A 15988-nucleotide genomic window follows, 5' to 3' on the forward strand; every position below is an offset into this window, starting at 1 on the left:
CATGTGTAAAGTTTAATCTAAGTTGTATTAGCACGACAAATCACAAATCATTAATATTATTATTCATGTTATGGAAATGTGACTTCACGAGTTTAAACAAAATTTTGTTTTCTATCTCGCTCCATCACAACACGACAGATAACATTTTTGGGATTAGTAAGACATGAATGTGTCTCTGTTTCTTGCATTACAGAAAAGTGAGCAACCTCAGACCTAACACTGACGAGATATTTGTAGCAGGCACCAGCAAGAGAATAGTGGATGATATTGGTGTTGAAAGCAACTCAGATGGAAGCCTGAACCCTCTGACCACAGGGAATGAATTTCTTGATGGAGCTTTGGTCCTTCATCTGGACAATTGCAACAGGCTCCTCATGGTAAGTGTAAAGAAGCATGTGTTTCAAGTAAGCTCTCTATGGACTCTCAGTAGATTTGTATAGCTGGCATAGTGAAAGTGGGTAAATCAGGGTAGCATGAAAATATATCCTACTGCCTTTTGAGCTGACAAACACTGTCTTGTTTTAGCATCTGGGTACCTTTGGGCCATTGCGCTGCCGGGAGATGTACGCCCTGGACAAACTGATGAGGGAAACTCAGATCATGGACATTATATGTCACCTGACCGAGGGGAAATCAAAGGCAGCAACCAAAGCAGAGGATGGTAAGATGATTTGTTTTTAATTGAGCCTTTTGCAATAGATGGTACGCATGTCAATGATATAGCCCTTTGGCCCTTGTGCATCTTCTCGGCGGTATTATTTCCTCTCTTAAGGCTGATCCCTGATTGTTAGGGGACCAGGCATGTATACTATTGAAGAAACGTCTTATTATGGACTGATCTGTCATTGACTGTGGGGATCCTACAAAACGGTGGGCTTTCCATTTACGAAGGCCAGATATAGTAATAATATTGATTGATTGGACAAAAAGACTATTCCAGTGTTCTGGTGAAAGCATCAGACAAGAGGTGACAAACAACCAAAGTAAATGCAGAGTTCCATCTTGTTTGTACAAAGAGTTTGCTGAGAATCAGCAAGCTAAGAACATTAATTCAATAAAGATTTCAATAATTTACTTTTGTGAGCTATGTTGTGAGTTTCAGCAGTGCAGCAAGATGGGCATATCCTTCTCAGAACCAACCTGAGCTAGTCGTCTTTTAACGGCAAATCCTCAGTTTGTGCTAGCGGTCACACTTCTTTCTGGGAAAAAACAGAATACGTGAGATTTTACTTTTTATGTCTGTGAAGTGAAATAAGGTTTGGGTCATAGACAAAAACACAAAGTTAGCCAGTCCCAGCACAGTTACTTTCAAGAGCACTGCCAGGGCCTGGACAGTGCCATTACCTTACCGGTAATCGCAGAAAGGTAATAACATTGCTAAGACCCTCTAATGCACCTTCTCGTCCTGGGAGCCTTTACATGGCGTCTGCCAGATGGTGTGTCAGGATTCTCCTGACATTACAGCAGACAGGCACCGCCTCACAAAGGTAGTGCTCCTGCAAGTAATTGTCCTGGGATTTGGATTGTGCATGCAGTTGCACTTACAGTGATTGAAGCCTCCAAAGGAATGTCTGAATGTATATTGCTAACCTCAAATTGAATAATAATAACATCAGACCCAATTTTTGTTTCATATAATAAGGACATACCTCCCAAATCGAAATGTATTCCTACAATGTCCCATTTTACTGTAGATGAGATTACTTCTCCTGTCATAATATGGTTATTTAAGAGTTCAGTGTCTGTGGTAACAGACCCATTTCGAAGTTTGAAGAACTCAGAAATCAGTTTGCTCTTTTATAACATCCATCCCACCGCACTTTACTCGGTTGATATCACTGCAGTCTGGTATGGAATAAAAAAACATACAGTAAATTACAAATTTGCTGCCCAGGAGACCCTAACCTTTCCAGTCTGTTGTTCTGGTAGTCTGTGATGATTGTTCCTCTCGGAAAAGGTCAATTGATCTCTGTCTACTCTAGAGTGACCAGGTGTGTGACAAAAGATTTAGTGAAATGCTGCCCCAAGCTGACCTGTGACTGAGATTAATTCAAGAATTCCTTCCTTCAGTTTGATGTGAGTTGCATTTCTCCTGTAGCCACCTGATTATGTATATTCGGGAGCAGGGCCGGACTGGAAACTGAAAGCAGCCCAGGCAAATCTTGGCATACCAGCCCCCGTCTGGCGTGTAGCGAGCAAGCCCGACGACTACTAGGGGGGTTTGGGGGCAAGATAGACCAAAATGGTGAATTTTACAGCATATTTTTCATTACATATTAAATTGTATCAAATTTCAAAGCACAGTAAATAGTAGATGATGACCTTAAAGAGCACCAGGTTACCCACCCAGTCATATGTACCCATAGACATTCTTACAGAGAGCACCAAAAATAGACACAAGTAGTGAATCAGAGAGAACAAAGTAAAAGCGAGACCAGCCCCCATATGGTGTGTAGCGAGCAAGCGCAGTGAGCAACCACTACTAGGGGGAGTTTGGGGGGGTTCTCCCCCAAGAAGATTTTGCAGACAGAAAGGCCAAAACATGGCCTGTAGTCTAACATGACTATGACGTGCTCTGCTGGAAGAATGTGGGTGAGGTGGTGTAGCATTACCCAGCTACTCATGGCTCATGGATAGCACTGAGTGCGGCAATGAATATTTAGTCTAGTGCAGTGACAGGCTGGTATGGGGTCTCAGATTGACATTGCTGGGAGAGTTACACAAACCACGGCTCATCTGTGACTAACACTGCCAGTTCTACCCTTTAGGCTCCCAGCCAGGGCACTCAAAAGAAAGGGCACACCCGTCATGCTTCTACCCTTATATCTGACCTTTATAGGCTCCCAGTTATAGAGCATAGAATTTTTTTTACTTTTTATTATTATGAATCAAACACTCTGTGGTCATTTCTGCTTTTATTCGTAAATGATTTGCCATTAACTCCCTCTTACAGATTGTCCTCTTTCTACATGCTGACCATTCCAGGCTGAAGGAAATCCCGTCTAGGAGGGCACAGATTTTCAGGTTCTAATCCTTTTAAATCAATAGCCCTTCAATCTACGTACAATGCTCTTGGTGAGAGCTTTTACAAAGCCTTGGAACCCGGCTCTTCGAAAGAGCATTAATCTCCCTGAATTCTGAGATTCTCTGGCATCCTAAAAACCTTATGGTCTGCGTGAACTTCAACAGTGGCCATAATGTGAAATAAGATTACTGTTGAGTCAGACTCATTCGGTGGGAGAGGCAAGTCTGTGGAGATGGTTGATTTCTAAGTACGGGTCTCATGGCCCCAACATCGCCAGCTGTCTCTCAAAAGTGTCACTTGATCTCAATACCTTTGTTATGGTGCTGGACGAGGATGGAGCCCAGTCTCCGGTGTAGGACATCCAGCCTGAACAGACAATACCACTGAGTACTCTGATGGTAACTCATTCTGTGAGGGATGCTTATAATGCCCTGAAGAACGCTGCCTTAATGTCAACTAGGCCTAGTGATCGTGGGTAGACTGAACGTGAGCATGGTATCCTAGCCCGGTTTCATGACTGACTCTGGCTGTCTGCATTGCAAGGACATGTGGGTGACCAAAACAATATTGGTTCTAAGACTGACCACGCCTCGGGCCAACGGTCTTCTTGCTGGGGCTTGGACAGATTATCCAAAACTCATACTTTGGTTCAAACTGCGCCAGAGAGTAGACTTACCTGAGACCCCAGAGACCAACTTACAGCTGGACTCCGACACTTAGCAAACCACTGAAGCCAAGAGTAACACTCTGCGTTTGTCTGGCTGTGCCCTCTCTGCAAACAGCCACATAAAACTTTTTCATGTAGACAAAAACAGGACAGAATCCACGAATTACACTATGAAACAGAGAAACCTTGCACATGTCACTGCCTCTAATAAATGCTAAAAATGTAACTATGCTGAAAAAAAGCATGCTTATTATTTGAAGAAAGAGCCCCACCCACCATCAAGTCTCCCTTCCACATGCACTCACAATCACACAACTTAACACCTGACACACACGCCACTCTTGTCCTGAAGAGGAAGTACTCTCCTTGGCTGAGTTAAGGATAATGCACATGAAATGTAGGCGTTATTAACTACAAATCCTCTCTTTATTCTGGAATATACCCTTTCTTGCTAAGGATGCTACCTAGTGCTGACAGAATGGCCATTCCTGATCGAGTCTAACATTGCTCAACAGGGGCAACCCGCCTATTGCAACACAGCAGGGTGGTTTTTGGATAGCATGAAAATGTGAAGTAGTAACACAACTTGTGTGTGAAGGTGTCCGGAGGGGGCGTCTGCTTTCACAAGTGAAACTTGTGAAATATCAGTCAGATGGCGGTTGTGTTTGTATGAAGTCTGGAGTGAGCATCTGTATGAGGCTACCTACGTGTGTGTATTTATTTAAGTCATATAGTGTGTGTGTGTGTGTTTTAGATTGTGTGTTTGATGCAATGCCTGCTTAACAACGTCTGATTGCTTATTATTAAGATTGTGTATGTTTTTGTAAAATTGAATGTGTGTGTTGGTTTGATAGGTCCAGCATGTATGTGTTTGATTGCGCATCAGCATCTGAGTGTGCCTGTGTGTGTGTGCATGTGTGTTTAGCTGAGTGTGTCTTTTGCTGAGACTGTATGTGTTTAATTTAGACTATGTGCCTTACATGGAGGTCGTGTGTCACTGATTAAGATTGTGTGTCTTTATCCAGGTTGCCTTACAGTGTGTGCTTGTTGTGTGTGGCTGTATATTATTGTTACCCAGCTCAGTGGTGCTTCCGTGTGTGCTTGATGCTGTGTGTGCACTTGATACATCATCACGATTTTGGTTCTGTGCAGTGTTAACATACTTCATTTTGCTGGAAGTGCAGGCGTCGCAGCCTTCCTCCGGGTGTGTTGTGTGGTTAACCGACAGTGTGCTTCAGTGAGGCTGTGTCAGTGTCACCACCTCGCTTCGCCCTGCTCACAAATCCACTGCACTGCGCAGAACCGGGACGGGGCCTATAAGGCTATACCTTTTGCTTTTAATCCCGGCCCAGTTACGACGCCCGCCCAGACAGTGCCATGATGATTGCATGCAAACGACTGGCAGGACGGACACTAGATTCACCTGCGGGCAGCAGACAGGGGTGCTAGAATTAGAAATCATTAAATTATGGGTTGTCTCTCTGGCCTCTGGGATGCCTCCTCGACCTCGCCTCACCAGTCACGCGCACTTTTTATTGCGCGAGCCCCAATGCGCATTATCACCAGACACCAGCCCCACCCTAAGGGTGCACTGCGCAAACGCGGCAGCGGAGTCATCTGCGCGCTGCACCTCTGCTTATTAAATGATGAAATACACATGCACAGACACGGACGGTGCAACATTATTTATGCAGATAGTTGTGCTTTTTTCCCCCACGCACAGAGCCGAGCGAGGAGACGCGGAGTAGAACAGTAGTCTGTCTGAAGACCCATAGCTGCCAAGGTTTCAGATTGCTCATGTGTGACATTTCCATAATTTCAGTGTAATTATGAGTGACATTCAACGACTATGAGTGACACTTTCTCGAGATCAAAATCTCCCCACATTTAACATACATGTTCACAACAGTGTGCAACTTTTCTTCTTTTTGCTATTTTTCTCACACCTAGTTCTAAGGTCCAGACAGGTATTAAGGCTACCTCCTTGGCATGGAACATTGCGACTGGTTCCAATGCCTGCTACGGATGCTGCTAGTGGTCACACTCATGTTGCTGGTGGGATGCTAGATTTGGGTATTTATACAAAAAGCTTATTGACAAGTAGTCATAAATCCTAAGACCACAAAAGAGGCCACGTCCACTGCCACTAAGCTGCTGCTGAGGGGAAATTAAACTGCTGAAGGTTCCAGGCATGTAGAAGAAATGTGAGGCGTTTCGCTTGAGCGCTGCTGCAAGTGCGAGCAGAGAGCAGAAGTAAAGGGGAGCCAGAGCCAGCAAAGGTTGTTAATTTCATACTAATGTAAATGCCATGTAATCTTTCTGACCTCAGCAGAGGGTCTGCATGGTTCCAAGGAGACCCCTTACCAAGCTGATGTATCTGGAGCTATAATATTATAGGAGAATTCCCCTAGCTCGTTCAGTGTGACGTGCATTCAAATGTACAGTTCACATGCGTTTGTACTGCTATGACACACATAACAAGGAACCATTTTGGAATGGTCATAACAGGGAAACAAGTAAGGGAGAGGTAGGAAGCATCCAACAAATCACTATTCAATGGAGGCCAGAGTACCCTGGAACTAGCATTACTGTTGAGCACTTAAGGCTGACTTATGAAAACATGCATAACTTACGACTGCCTTAAGTTACACCATGTCTCTTCTGACTGTTGGGGTATCTTTCACTAACGCTCCCTTTCCAAACACGTGCAACATGTGACTAATCGGGAGTCTCATGTATTTCTGTACTTACGCCAGCTTTGAATACAACTTGAGCTCCTTCACCCACGTGCCACTTAAGTGGTCCTTCTTTGATGTGTACGATCTTCTCCCTTTTGGTTTCTAACTTTGCCTGTAGACCTTAACACTGACCTTCAGCTATGCAAGATCTACAGTTCGTCACAACATTCTTTGTGACACTCTAGCACAATTTTACTTGATTTTAGACTAGCAAAGTCTACCTCAAATAGGTATTATATTTGGCCCATCAATGCACCCTCTACCAAAGCCTGCTTCCAATTTTCTTTTCACGCAAACTATTACCTATATCAGCCAGAAGTGCTGCCCTCTCAATCACAGATTAAAAAGGGGACATCATCCCCTTCCTTTTCTGCCCTAAAATGAAAAAACGATTCTAGCGGATTCTGTTTTAACTAATGCGCTCATAGACAGACCTTCTGTGTTCAGGGCCTACTAACAGTTTGGTCTTATTCACAGATTGAGGGTTCTTTAGAATGCATAATTTCCATTATTACTTTTTGCTTCAGGATTTTGGCTAATGTTACTTGTCCCTTGTCTTTCCCTCCAGATATATATCTTGCCTCAGCATTCATCAATAAATCTGTGTTGATTTGTTGCATCAACAACGCAGTGTTGTCTCCTCTTCTAACATAAAGTCAAATGTTTTTCTTTGTGCCTTTTTTGTTTTGTTTTGTTTTGTTTTAGCATAGCAGGACTTGCCTTCCCAGTACATTGAGTCCGAATCCCACTGTTCCGGCGAAACTCTTAGAACCTCTCTATAAGCTTCTGAATCTGCAGTCTCCAGAGTCAACCCAGGGGGAGACAAGCATTGGCAAAGTCAATAAGTCTGGCGTGGGCAAGCTGGTACAATGATTACATTTTTATTGCAATCATATGCCGCAAATAACCAAGCAAACATGCTTACGCAATGTGATAACCATATGTGCAACTGTTAAAAATGCTTTTTCAATTGAAGCACTGTCTTACATGACTACACAGTTACTATAACCATAACACAGGCCCCCGCAGTGCGGGGGGTCCCCTCAGCAAAGCACTGTGGCCGGAGAGCTCCTGATTGAGTCCGGAGGGGGACTCTCTACGTTCTCTCAAGTTTCGTTACGCCAGTGATAACCACTGTGTAAGAGTGTTTTTGTTTCGCTTTTAACTTTGGCCCTATTTGGATGCATCTTCCTGAAATTGTCCAAAAAGGCAAAACAAAAAGTTCACCCACCTCAGCTTCTTCCTGAAAGGTTTTTGGGGTGATCTGTCAAGCAGGACCCAAGAAAAAGAGCACATCCCATAACATTGTTTTACCATATTAATTCCCATAGTACATTTTTGGAAGTGATACAGAAAAAAAACAGTTCAATGGAATTAGAAGGGTTAGCATTTTGGCTCGGCGGCATGACGCTCTAATTACAGTGGTAATACATAGAAGCACATGTGCATGGCACAGAGGTATGTTTACTCTTTATGCTATTTAGATTGATGGCATCAGCTTCTTGAAGTTTATTTAAATCAGGACATTTTGTTTTTTTGTCGGCACAGTTTATCACATGTAAGAGAGTACGTAACTCGGGCTTTAAGTAGCATCTACAAATTGGAATATCCTGGATGTTTTTATGTGAATTACATGATCTATTACCTCAGGGCCACTGGCCATTCTGACATATTTCTCCATTTGGTAACAGTTGTTTAGCAGTTGTTTACACTTGGAAAATCATATATTGGTTTTAGAATTTAGGAGTTTGGGCTCTGCATGGCATTAAAGATGAGTTTGGTTAGGGCATCTACTTTCATTTTTCTTTGATTCACGTTTTGACCGTTCTTTTTCAGTTCAAAGAAATGTTTATTAGTAAGATATATCAGCATAATAAACAATTGTATAAAAACAAGAAAAGTAATAAGGGTTGAGATAATACATCAAGAAAAGTAATGAGGGCTGAGACAATACATCAATTAGATTGGAGAATAAACATAAGATTCAAAAATATTCGAAAAATAATTGAAATAGCAACAATAAAGGCAACAAAAATTGTATGAAAAGCGTGAATGGAAATAAAATAATATATAATAATTTACAACATTGTAACGTTTGTATATTATAAAGATATGAACAAAAGTGAGGAAGTCATGGTGGTTTAGATACTTCTTGCTGTATTGGGAGGACTGAGTGAAGACGCCTGGCAGTAGCATCAATAAATAGGACAACCGGTTCCCATAACTGCAGACCTTTAGGTGCTAAGTGTTGTGGGTATACAAAGGTAGTGTCTAATCTATGATTATAACATATAGCATACCACCATGCTTGGTATGAGAGTTTACTGAAGTCTTTCCAATTTTTAGTGATTTGTTGGAAGGCCACTGCTAATAATAAGTTAATTATTTTAGTATTCATGTGATTATATTTCCAAATGGGAGATAAACTACCCAGAAAGATATGTAATACAGAAAAGGAGTGTGTAGTGTGAAAGATAGAATTGAGTTGCGACCAAACCCGATCCCAGAAAGGACGAACAAATTTGCAAGAGAATAACATGTGAAGCAAGTCAGCATATGCCTCCGAACAAGACCAACATGAATGAGAATTGGTGGAGCGGAATGTGTGAAGAGTAGATGGAGCGAATAAGAGTCTATTATAAATGAAGAAAAGGGTTTGAGTAGTGTTTGCCGCTCTAGATGATTTTCTAAGTTTAAGCCATATGTCATTCCAAAGATCTTCATTCCAGGAAATTTCTAGGTCTTTTTCCCAAGACAGCTCTATCTTTGTTTTGTCCCTTAGATTGGGTGGGGCATGTAGGAATTTGTAAATAGCAGAAGCTTTAGAGCAACGGCGTAAAAAAGTGCGTAGATTAACTAGATCTGCAGGTGCAGGAGGAATGAGGGGAGAAGATGGTGTGGTGTAGTGTGCATGGGCGGATTGAATGGCTTATATTAAAATGGAATATTTAGCATGAAATGAGAGAGGAAGACCTAAAACAATACTCCCTTGTGCAAAAGGCATTAGTAAGTTATGACAGTACAGTTGATGAACCCAAAAGAAAGGTTTGTTATGTATTAAAATGTGTTTGTTGTGCCAAATAGGGAGTTCATAAAAAGTGGTGACGGAAGGAGCAGGAATAAGCTTTGATGTGAATTTAAGGATAGGGGTGGAAATAGATTGTGGTTTACGTGTAAAAGAGAGGTATTCTGATAAGGAAAAAGGGGAAAGAAAAGATCGTTTGAGTTTTGTCCAAAGAGGACAACTATTAGGGGAATCTGAAAGCCAGTGTGAAGATTGGGTTAGAATAAAGGATCTGTGATAAAGAGAAAAATTCGGAAAACGTACCCCTCCTTCTGATTTAGGACGGGAGAGTCTACAAATAGAAATTCGCAATTTATTGTTTCCCCATAGAAAAGTAGATAAGATAGTTAATTTTTTTGAAATATTTAAGAGGGATTGACACTGGAATATTAGAAAGTGTGTATAGGACAATGGGGGAAAGCATCATCTTGATGGTGTCTAAGCGTCCCCACCAGGATAAATACAAAGGATGCCATTTCGTTGTTAAGGAGGATAGCCTATCAATACATTTGTCTAGACATCGCGATATAGTACCCGAAATAGAAGGGGAGAAATGTAGACCCAAATATTTAATGGAGTGGGGGCTCCAAGAGAAGCCTGATGCAGTAAAATCAGCACTGAAAGTATATTTCGTCAGGGGCAAAATTTCGCACTTATCTTTATTTAATTTATATCCGGAGACTGATGCAAAGGAGTCAACCTCTGACAAAAAAGCAGGTAAAGAGATTTGGGGATTGGACAAAAACAGAAGAACGTTGTCCGCATAAGCTGCCATTTTAATTGTGGAGTCCTGAAAAGTAAAACCGTGTATGTTAGCATTTTGACGAATTCTAAGCAGGAAGGGTTCTAAGGCAATATTGAAAAGAAATGGGGAAAGAGGACAACCTTGTCTAACTCCTCGTGCAAGATTAAATTAAGAGTAAATGCTGCCATTAGCGGTGACAGCGGCTCTTGGGTTAGAATATAAGATAGAAATTAGAGCAAGAATTTTAGGGCCAAATCCAAACCATTTAAGTGCATTAAAAAGATACGGCCATTCAACCCTATCAAATGCTTTTTCTGCATCTAAAGCAATAGCAGCCAGGGGATGAGATAAATGTGAGGATTTGGAGAGGATATCAAAGAACAAACGTGTGTTATCCGTAATCAGCCTGCCCTTAACGAAGCCGGATTGCTCGGGTCCCAATAGTTCTGGCAGCTGAGATTCTAATCGTAACGCTAGAGCTTTCGAGAAAATTTTATAGTCGACATTGACCAAGGCTATGGGTCTATAATTTTTTACAATGTTGGGGGTCTTTACCATCTTTTGGTATAAGGCAAATAAGAGCGTCCGAAAAAGAGCCAGTGGAATCTTAAGAATCTAAAAAGGAAAGGAGAAGAGAATGTAGCTTGGGAATCAATAGAGAGGCAAAGTGAGTGAAAAATTCTACGGTAAAGCCATCCGGACCTGACGCTTTATCTTTTTTGAGGGTGCGAAGAGCAGAATGAAGTTCCTTTTGAGTAATTTCTGTTTCTAAAGAAGACATGTCTGAATGTGATTCAGAGGGAGATCGAATTTCAGAAAGAAAATTAGAGATAGAAGAGTCATATGACAAAGTCTCAGAGGAATACAATGTTTGGTAAAATTGTTAAAATTTGTTTAAGATATCTGCGTCTTTAAATTTTAACGTGTTATCAGAGCTATAGATCGATTCAATATTTAGCTTATTTTGTTTGGTTTTTAAATAATTAGCCAATAATTTCCCAGCCTTATTTTGACCACCATAGAATTTCGCACTTGATTTTAATAGATAAGTAGAAGCATTATTGGTGGTATCTTGATTAAATTGAAATTTAACTTTGAGAAGTTCAGAAAAACAGTCCTTCGATTTGGAGGAGTAATAGGAGTGTTCTAAATGTTTAATTTTAGTAAAAAGAGCGGTAGTTTTTTGACGAGCTAACTTACGTTTGTTGGAAACGTAACAAATAATAAAATCTCTGGCTGAGGCTTTAAATGCGTCCCAAATTGTGTGATAGGAAAGATCATCTGTCCTATTAAGAATGAAGTACTCGTTAAGAAAAGAAGTAAAAGAGGAAGAAAAGACAGGTTCTAAAAGGAGAGCGTTATTAAAGCGCCATTTACGAGGGGAATTTGATTTATGTAAAACATCAAGGGTTATAGTAACAGGGGCATGGTCCGAAATCAAGATGGAGCCAATATCTGATCTAATCAGGGATTGTGAGATATTGTGAGATATAAAAATGTAATCTATGCGAGATTGGGTTTGGTGCGCTGGTGAGAAAAAGGAGTATTCTTGCAATTGAGGATTGCACAATCTCCATGCGTCAATGAGTTTGTGATGATGTATACTGTGCATAACGTTTTGACCGTTCTGATAAGAGGAGAAAGTTAACCTGTCCTGCACAAACGCATCTCTTTTTGGCTTTCTCTTTAGAGTACCATTGCATGAACACAAATTCAACCTCCAAAGGCAGAATTTAAAACTCTTCTCTATAATGGAGAATATAAATCATAATGCTGCCAACCCTCCTTCTTTTCCTACTTTGTTTCTAGTTTCCCCTGAAGAAGGGACCCTGTGATCCTGAAATGCATTGGATGTGTTAAAGAATTTTGAATTTCTTCAACACATTGGAATTTGAAGCATTGATTCATTCCACTTAAATCACAGGAGTGACCTATGTATTAGTTTTGAAAAATAACTCTGTCTCCTAATAAATGTAAAGTGAAATAACTACAAGAGCCATGTGAGAGAATGAAAACCTTGTGTTTGTTTAAAAGAAGGAAATTGCAGTGATAAATTCATTAGTAGTGCAGACTGTTTCCAAACAACGATGTTGCATGGGATAATGTGGTAATGTGTTTTTGACAAAGCACAGCATAGCACACAATGTTAGGATTATTATTTGAATATTGGAGTAATTTTTTTAATTTATAAAGGAACATGAGTGCATTGTACGCTATTTAAAAGAATAAATAAATCATTCCTTCTAGCCACTGAAGACACTGTGTGTAGAGATGCAGGTGGTTTCTGCTATTGGTGGAGGATGAGAGGGTGACTTAGAGATTTTCTTCAAATAGTACTACATCTAGGATTTGCCATGCCCAAGGGTGCACATAAACTGTTTCATTCATTCTCATCGTTCGCAGTTGTCAAGTTTTCTACGCAAAAGGAAGGATTTTTACCATTCTGGGACCGTTGTGTGGAGCACCCCAACATCTACACTACAACCGTTGAGAGGTTCTTGCACACTTGCAAGTCCTCCTATGCTACCCAAATAAATAAAAAGGAGCATGGACTGGCAGAACCAGGTATGTGACATTCTAAAAGTGTCCGTGTATGTATGCCATATCCACCAAGCTTTAGTTACTCTCTGCAAAGTCTCCAGGCAGTGGCTAGCTGAGATGGATTTTGGTACTAGGATAAAAAGGTTGTTGTTCAGTAATTGCATAGTCCGGATGCTATATGAGACAGGACTACAGTTCAGAATGGGAGGCTGAAGTGGGGCCAAGCTCAGACAGGGTACCTGGTAACAAAGGTCAGTATTGTGGGCAGTGGCAAATCCTTGAGGAAATATCGGTTAGTATTGGGGGACCAGAACACAATTGTGTGGTCAATTTGGAAGTCCTGTTACAAATGTCGGTACTTGGAGCTGAGCCCTATGGACAATTGAGTCAGAAGAGGTGACGTACTTAATGCTGCTTACCTACCTGTATCTTTTGCTTGTTGAGAGGCCTACCTCTTATTGGCTTGTGGCATGTGTATTGACGTACTGTTGTCCTGTTAAGGGCATGGCTAGTGTTTGAGTGAGGTGTGGGATAATACATTTACCAGTTAACGGCTTGGCTCAGGCTAGCGGGTGGCTTATGTGTTGATGTGGCACATGCTTAGTGAGTAGTCTTTTCTCTTGTGTTTGTGCAAATTCCACATTGACAAGGAGGGATCCATCAACTTGTCATTTGTGGTTCTTGTACTGAAGTGGTAGGTTCTTTTGAGAAAGTGTTTCTAACTACAGTACAGCGTTAATGTTGTCATAAAGTTTACAGTTGATGGGTGTGATATTGCTGAACCTGGCTTGTTTGTTGACATGCAGGTTTTTTTGTTGAGGGCTTACTTTAGCTGGCACATGGCTTATATATTGAAATGCAGGTTTGCTTTTCAGGGCTACACAATGGCTGGCATTTCACTCTAATATTTATGTCCGACGTTACTTTTTGCAGTGTTTGTAAGCCTAGCGGAGGAGGTGTTGGACAGACGGCTGCCCAGACGTACCCACAGTCGTCATGGAGGTCACATGACCCTGTTCCAGTACTGGAGTTATTTTGAGTCAGTGAATGTGTCAGTGCTGGACTGTTGCATCCAGGAAATGGCAGAAAAAGGTACATGGCGTCTTTTTTATGTTAACTTAAGCATGTGTGTCACAGAAAACTCAGCTTGGCATGATTGGCACATGAAAGAATTTGCTAGCGAGTGATCATATGTGTATTCATGGCACATGGAGGAGTCGGATTGTCAATTGTTACGGGGAATGCAAAGAAACGTGTCCTGTCATACACTTCTTCTAATTGCAAATGATTTATTTTAAATCTTAGATGCAAATCAATAAATGTCAAATTGTAAAGTGAAGCTCTCTATTATCTAAAAATGCTAATTTAAGTAAGCTTCATATAAGACCGAGTGCTAGCCATTTTGTTTGCCTGCCTTTTCATTACTACATTAACAGAATGTGCCAGCTACACTCACTTGTGGGTGCTGTTCATTGTTGACTACTACAAGTAACACATTAACCTAACCTGAACAAAAAAAAGAATGACAAGAAAGTCCCAACTGGTCATGTTACAAACATGATCTTTTTTTTCAACGCTGAACTTTCATTAGTCAGTTGCTTCATTCACTGTACTTAAAGTTTTGATTTTAAAACATATGGTTTTTGAGGAGCTATGCAGCCTGCCTTCGGTGTGTTCTGATTAATACACGTTCCCACAAATTCCTCACTTTATGAATACTCCTTTCAGGTGTCAGACTAGTCTGTAAAATGTTTTCCTCAGCAATGACTTCTCCAGTGCTGCCGGTGGTGCCACTAGGTTCCAGCCTTGGCTTCACAGCCGGATGGGATGTCATTGAAGTGTAATACACTCAACCCGCGTGCTGGTGTCAGTTTCTGTTTTTCTGTGCCTCTTGGATGACTTTCGGAACACTTTCTCAGTGTTTCACCAATAAAATCTCCAGCACAGTGACTTGGTCAAATAATACCTCATAGGGCCACGGGCTTCAAGCCTTGCAAACTGTGCTAGAAAATGATGTCCCTTTCAGACACCCACAAGGGCTTTATGTGATGTCTGGGGTGGGAGCACATAACTGCTGAATCTTTTGCTAAGCAGGGAGACTCCCAAATGTACTCCCTCTCCCAACATTAAGTCTCCATCTAGGAAACACTTTCTTGAGAAACCTTCTCTCAAAAAACATTAAAAAAGCATAATTGGAGAAGAATTATTCTTCCTCAAAGAAGCAGTCTTATTATCGGGTCGTTTAAAGTTTCACCATTCCCCGATACCATACTCCTCCACGTCAGGTGAAGAGACTGGGCTTTCCTGATGCTTCGACAGACCCCACACAGGTCGAAGCCTTCAGGTAGGCAATGATGGATTTCTTCAGGTTGGCTATGCAACTCTATATGCTATTCCTCAAGGCAGGGGTCCATTCTTGGCAAGCTTGTCTGCTCTGACATAGACGCATTCCTAAGCTGAACTTTCACAGAATTCAACCCCTCCTCCTATGGCGAAGTCCTAATCATTTAAGGTACTATCCCCCAGTCTCTTATGCTCCCCTTCGGTGCTCACGTCAAGTGCAGTGATGATGCCGCCCATGGAGGCAACTCTGGCACCAACCAAGTAGTCAATTGGGGAAAGTATAATCTGTCTGACAGAAGAGAAGGCCTGGGTTAACTTTTGTTGATTGCTTTTATTGTAAGCCTCTCCCCAGGGCCTAGAGGTTCACTCCCTTGGATGAGATTTTCAGATCGGTTTCAGATGCCTTGCAGTGGAGGATAAGGACCATGGTAGTATGCAGGATGATGATTCAGAAGTTGGTCATGTCTTGTAACCTTAAAATATTGATGCTGGCCTTTATTTATACCTGATAAATGCCACTGGGTTGGACACTTCACCAGAAGGGGACATTTCCAATCCCTTTGATCCTGCCTCCGGAGGAGGTCTCAGCTTTTACAACAGTAGTTCTGAAGGTGATGGAGGCCTTGAAATTGATATTGCCCTCGGCAGAAGTGAAGTCTACCATTCTAATGGAGATAATCCTCCACAGCTTAAGTTCATTGAGGCTTCCTTAACCCGATAGAGACTGCACGAGAGACATCCTTTTCGGGCTCATTAGTCCACTGGCCTCCCTGTCTCTGTCTGAGCCTCACTTTTTGTTCACTCACCAATCACTGGAAGGTTTGGCGGTTCAAATATCAACTCCAGAGTAAACACCAGTGTCTTC

The 15988-nt window shown here is 41.5% G+C and overlaps 1 protein-coding gene across 3 annotated transcripts in view; it reads left to right on the top strand.

Annotated features, from left to right (window-relative positions):
* RIPOR1 (RHO family interacting cell polarization regulator 1) overlaps positions 1-15988 on the top strand; it is a 1634668-nt gene that overhangs the window by 1351027 nt on the left and 267653 nt on the right. For all 3 annotated transcript variants that reach the window (XM_078671049.1, XM_078671050.1, XM_078671048.1), the window contains exons 15-18: positions 194-377; positions 526-661; positions 12643-12804; positions 13714-13872. In XM_078671049.1, the coding sequence (XP_078527175.1) occupies positions 194-377; positions 526-661; positions 12643-12804; positions 13714-13872 (641 nt within the window). The remainder of the gene's footprint in view (positions 1-193; positions 378-525; positions 662-12642; positions 12805-13713; positions 13873-15988) is intronic.

Source organism: Lissotriton helveticus, chromosome 12 (genome assembly GCF_964261635.1).
Source record: "Lissotriton helveticus chromosome 12, aLisHel1.1, whole genome shotgun sequence".
Taxonomy (NCBI): domain Eukaryota; kingdom Metazoa; phylum Chordata; class Amphibia; order Caudata; family Salamandridae; genus Lissotriton; species Lissotriton helveticus.